Consider the following 6,214-nt stretch of genomic DNA (forward strand, 5'->3'; position numbering starts at 1 on the left):
GTCAATAAAAGCAACATCACTCAATCATAGGAATGCAGACACTGTCCTTTTGAGAAGGACCTTAGAGGTATTTTCTGGCAATTTATGTATTTCATGTGTCAAAGGTGTAGCTGCTAAATGCTATAAACTCTTTGCCATCAGCTCTACCATTCATCCACCTGGTGATACGGCTAATAAAATTTGATTTTTACAGCCTAGGTATTCTGTTACCTAAATTACATTTGACCAATTACTGAAGTCACCGAACGTGTGGTACAGAATATATACTGTGTAGAAAATTCATCTGTGGGTCCCCTGGCACTCCCGGTAATCTGACAGAAGTGTTTCAGTCATCTGGCAGTGTTTAATATTAGAAACATTTGTTTAATGCTAGTCACTAATTAAATTTATGTTCTTCCACCAACTGTTAGTTGGTTGGAGAAACCCAATGCCACATTTTAACAAACACTTTAACCCATGTCGATTTCAAACCAGTTGGAAGTTTAAAAGGGTGTCCGGTGTTCTCTGGAAAGTGAAATGTGTGGCCAAAAATAGGAGGTGGGGGAGGCATGTTGGTAAGGGTGATCAAATCAGGTCAGAATGAGCTTTTTTGTTCCCTTGCTAACATGAGCTGCTTTAAAAAGTACAAACTATTTGAAGTACGAACTTAAGTAAAACCTCTAATATTCTAATTATTAAGCTGGCCTTCTAGAAGCTCTTTAAAAGTACCTTCATTCCAAAAAAAAAAAAGCTTCTACTTTAAGAGGCTAAAGAAGAATAAAAGCACTGAAATTAGCTGTAACAGAACGAAGTCCAGGGAAACATTCAAAAGTCAGACGCTTGTGTTTGTGAGAACATTTAAAACTAATTTAGTAACTCTTAACAACCATTATGATTTCTGTTGAACTGGAACTTCTATTACCAATTCTAGATGTAACAGCTTTGAAACTCAATGACTAATAACTCTTAAATTAGTCCAAAAGGTTAAAACATTTTTTTCATTATATTATATTGAGAAACTTTAATTTTGAATGCTCTTAAATGAAGGGAAACATTCTTCCAGTTTTATTCTGTGTCAGGAATTTACAGTTCTCTCAGGCAGCAAGCAGGATATAGAATCTGGGAGCAGAGGACAAGTACTGGAAAGGGCAGATTTGTGAATGCTAATGTGCAATGAGGGGGTATTTAAAAAATATCCATTTATCTATTTGAATAAAAACATCATTTGAATGTTTAAAAACACGACAAGAAATATTTTCGGTGTGAGATTGTTTTCCTTTTTAGTCTTTCTCTTTTATTAGTCCATGTTTGCATTGCATAATGATTGTGCTCGCTCCTTGTGGGAACTGGCACATGTACATAACACTTCTTACCTCTTTCTTCATCCTCTTTCCCCCTTTCCTCCATCTCTTGATTGCCTTCCCCTTTGAGAAAGATCTGACTCCCTACTTTCTACCATCTATCTTTTATTTTGTTCTTTATTTATATTTTGGTTTTCTCATATAAGAGAAACCAAAGGAGGAAAATATAATTTGTACGAACTCTATTTCCTCCTTACAGATGGAATCATTTGATAAGCCAGTTATAAAAGACATCTGATGAAACAATTTATGCAGGAAAAAAAAGTAATGGCCTTTAGATCCCAGTGAGCTTAGATGTCTTTGTTTCCTTTCGTCCCTCCTGCCTTCCTTCTCTGTTCACCACATCCTATCCCCTCACACATCTACCTTAGAAAACCTCACCCAGGAGCAGCAACAGGGCTGCAGGGCCATAGAGATCACAGTCAAGAGTCTATGCTGGGGCTCCTCAAAACATGCTGAGGTCCACAGTGGTTAAGCAGGATAACTGTACTCGAGTAATCTACAAATGAGGAATTCTTGGGGAGGCAAGCCAATGGTATCAGAGAAGGTTCCAGCTCAGTGGGACCCTATGCTCCTCTCTAAGCCAGAGATCTCAGCCCCTTCTACAGCCATGTGCTCATGAGGGGCTAGACAGGCCCCTACTTTCCCACCTGCAGTGATTTCCAGAGAAGGGCTAGGCTTAAGGTAAAAGGTGTCCATGCTTCTGTAAGAATAACAATTCCCAGTCTCTAGAGAACCACTGATATGATCCTGTCTCTTCAACAACTAAGTGAGAATGTGAGGATGTGGGAGGAGAGTCATCTTTGGCTCAGCTCTAGTCACTGTGCCATGCAAATTTCCCAGATATCTCTCTCAATCCCATTTGTTCTTATGACCACTCAGCTAGAAGAGATGTAGACGAAGATGGACGTGCTTATACCCATCTTTGGTGGGCAGTATATGTTTGTGTGTAAGAATTATTCATGAAAGTGTGAGTCTATCTATCTGTCTGTGTCTATCTATCTGCCGTACAGTATCAAAGTAGTTATAATTTGTGCTATCTTATGAAAGGGAGTGATTAGGTCAAATTAAAATAATTCATATTTGAATAGCCAAAGCAGTTTACAAAAGAACATGAAAGCTTCCTGTTAGTCCTGTGGTCTAATTTCAAGGTCAACAAAGAGACTTCAAACTCTATATTGAACAGCAAATTGTAAATAATAATCTTTTACCTGTGGTTAGCAGAGGCTTCCAAGAAAGCCATGATGCCACGTGATGCCACAATGTAGGGATAGGGGGAGGGGTGGTACATGGGTCTGTGAAAATGAGTCCATTTCCCCCTCACTGCTCCTCTCCAAAACTGAACACAACTATTCACACACAAGTTTTAGGTAGGAAAAATATAGACTCACCAAACTCATCGCATATACTCTCATTTTCTATGAGAGTGGGGTGGTCAAACGTGTCTCGACAGTACAGGATCTGGGGGTTCCTGCTGACCACTGCAATGCCCCCCAGGGCCAATGCAAACTGGTCTGTGAGAATAGAAGATGGCTTATCCTGGATGCGTTTCAGCATAGAGCGGTACCGGCAGTACTGAGGGTAGCTGAGAACGATCACATTTGTTTCTTCGTCGTCTTCCCCTAGACGAATGAGAAAATATTACGATTGTCATTTTTTCCTTCAAGAAAGAGAACATTCATAGCAATGGCATAATTTGTATAACCACTTTTGGTTTTGGACTAAAGGTATCATTTTCACCAAGGTGCTTATCCCAGTCCATTTTATCCCAATCTGGCACTGTAGCATCCTCCTGCCTCATTTTACCAATCCAGCCACCCCCCCACACTGCCTAGGGTCCCCCTTAGAGCATAACCTTTTGTGGAGAAAAGAGAAGTGAGATGGGCTTGTGGACATATTAAAGTTCTACTGTTGTCACTGGTGAGCAATAGAACCAAAACTATTTTGAGAGAATCTGCCATATTTTTCTAAGCATTAAAGCCATCACAGTAGCAAAAAGCACAAATTTGTTAGCTTCTTTATCCTTACAGTTTGGCATTTTATATTGGATCGTATCATTTTTAGGGTGTTTGGGGACTTCAAAAAGGTCATCTGGGCCCAGAGGGATGTCCATGGGTCCAGATGGCACTGTCATCTTCACATTATTACTCTTTAGCAAATGTTTCCTGGTCTCTCTTAGTCTGGGGGAAGAAGGCGCTGCCTCCCACTCTCTTGGGAGTCCAGTGGCCATGTGAATTGTTTTGGCCAATGAAATATGACAGAAGCAGTGGGTGCTTTAAAAAGCCAGCGCATCACCAAACATAATCCTCCTTTTTCTTTTTTTCTGGCCATCTATAATGGTTCAGATAACAGCTATTCTTCCAGGCCGGATCTTGGAGTAAAAATAACTTGAATCAGAGGCCCTTGTTGATCCAAAATAGATGCACAGAATAAGTAGAAAATAAACCCTTGGTGTTTTATGTGCTATGGTTTAGGGCCATTGAAACAGGATCTATCTCAACTTGACTGATATATCCACCTTCTGAACTCTCCCTACACCCATACCCCTATCTTCTAATGTTCCCCAAATCCATCTGGTAACTCAACATCTCTCATAGAACCACACTGAGAGGACTCCCCAAGCATCACTGGGAGAGTTCCATCAGAAGCAGCTTAACTCAGAAGAATATTTCAGCAAATCCAGTGAGTCCTAATGATTATTTACATCTCACTATATTTTCTGCTCATTTATAAAACAAGATATGGTGTGGTTAAAATCTTTCCTTCACAATAAGCTTGAGAAATAGGAAACACCCTCTTTGATGCCTGCCATTTACATAATGTCAAGCTGAATTTAGGCTCCATGACCCACTTTGCCATCGCCCTCTGTAACCACACTATCGGCACAGTTGTAAGCCATCCGCAGACTTGTCACTTGCTCATCCAAAGAGAAAACACTCAATATTTTGAGCCCTTACCATGCTGTGGGGAATCACAGAAGACAGTTGTTAAGGATTCCAACATTATCATGGCCATCTGGTAACCAGTGGGAGACGAATGAGTAAGGACAGAACATAATGATGAAACATAACCAGTACCAATGGAAGGTGTGCATGTGACCTTTTCAGATAGGAGGCCAATACCCAGCTGTATTTCTAATTATGTTCACTTATTTCCTCAGGCTGGAGGCTTCTTCATGAATGGAGATATTTAGTTGTTTGCAAGATGACATGTTTTAATGGCTTACATTTCTTAGATTCCTGCCTGGCTTGTGAGTAGCCACTACATCAGCTGGCATACTTAATTAAAAGGAAATATGTTCTCCATTGAAAGCAAATCCTCAAGCAAAAGCTACTTTTCAGATGCTGAGATATATCCCAGGACATGCCAATTTGAGATGCTTATAGCAAAGCAGGACACTAAACTTAAACATTGGGTTTGAGCCTTTGCTTTTTGTCAAGTTAAAGCCTAAATAATTCTGCATGTAAATATTCACCAAACATCATTAAAAATCCAGGCTATCTAAGCTCTGCTTCAAGAAGCAGTCCTCAGTGAGTCAATTGTGTTGTTATAGTTTATATTATTATACTCTATTTGTCTGACATTGTGAATGAGAGAGGGGGCCATAACCATGAACTGCCGGAACTCACTACTTTCAGCTTGCTTGGCCCTCAATACCATCCTCAGCACATAGTAAACGCTGCACATAACAAACACTGATGATCTCCAAAACCTACTTTGGTTGTTCCATTGGTTTTCTAAGAAGGGGGGAAAGCTGCATTAGCTTTTCCAAGTGTTCTAGAAATAAATGGAGAAGGTAATGCTTTTCGGGTTGAAAGAAGGGAAAGAACAGGCATTTCACAGTTACTTTCACCGAAGTCACCTGCACTGAGATCCACTTCACTTTCCTTCTGTGCCCTCACTCTCTGACCATTTTGCATGATACTGCTGTCTCTAACCTCTTCCTAATTCTCCCTTCTGAGTACAGTCAGCTTCCTGGCAGTCTTCTGTACTTAGAGAGTCTCTCTCCCTCCCTCCCTCATGCTTGCTCAAAATATTTATTCCCCTTTCCTTTAGGAAGTTCCTAAAACATTAGCCAAGCCATGAATCCTTCTTTTTGTTAGAAAAAAGAAAACAGCAAGTTTCCTCTACTCCACACTCACAGCAATGTGCACTATGACTATCCATTCATTCTGGAGACAATGTCTCTAGGAGTGGTCTTGGAACTGCCCACAACATTAGAATCGCATAGTATGCCCATAAAAAGGAGGACTCTAGGGTGCCGTCAAGAATGACTGACTCAGAATCCCTAAGGCTGGGACCCAGGAATTTACATTTTTAACAAGTGTTTCAGCTACCTCATGCACATTAAACTTTGAAACCGGTGATTTCTGACTCTGAGTTTAGCATCCTACATAGATTTAAGGTAACTTATTGAGCTTGGGTTTTAAAATACACACATACACATACACACAGAATTGTAGGTAGATTTGTTATACACGCATGCATATATAGTTGTCAGATACATAGAAATCTGTATTTAAATTTTTTTTTTAATTTATCTTCCAATCCCCCTTGTACAAAAAGCAAAACAGAGGATTAAGTTCCCTTCTCCCTTTCACTTTTCCAGGATTGTTGCATGTATTACAGAAGATAGTAAATGAAAAAATAAAGTAAAGGAAATATTAATGCCATTTCTGGTACTGATAATAAAGCAATAACATTTACAAAGGTCTTTCACATGCAACATATCTCCTTTGTTCCCTTATTATTACCATCATGACGTGTTAAGGTGAGATACCCGAGTGACTGGACTAGACTCTCAAAGAGCTAGAAAGTGATGGATAGGAAACTCTCACACCATCTTTTTTTTTTTTTTTTTTTTTTTTTTTGGG

The 6,214-nt window shown here is 39.7% G+C and overlaps 1 protein-coding gene across 1 annotated transcript in view; it reads right to left on the reverse strand.

Moving 5' to 3' along the window:
• Arid5b (AT-rich interaction domain 5B) overlaps window positions 1-6,214 on the reverse strand; it is a 175,016-nt gene that overhangs the window by 87,044 nt on the left and 81,758 nt on the right. The window contains exon 4 of the mRNA XM_010645626.3: window positions 2,732-2,962. Coding sequence (XP_010643928.1) covers window positions 2,732-2,962 — 231 coding nt within the window. The remainder of the gene's footprint in view (window positions 1-2,731; window positions 2,963-6,214) is intronic.

The sequence above is a fragment of the Fukomys damarensis genome, unplaced genomic scaffold, assembly GCF_012274545.1.
Source record: "Fukomys damarensis isolate Sample0158 unplaced genomic scaffold, DMR_v1.0_HiC HiC_scaffold_20, whole genome shotgun sequence".
In the NCBI taxonomy this organism is placed as follows: Eukaryota; Metazoa; Chordata; class Mammalia; order Rodentia; family Bathyergidae; genus Fukomys; species Fukomys damarensis.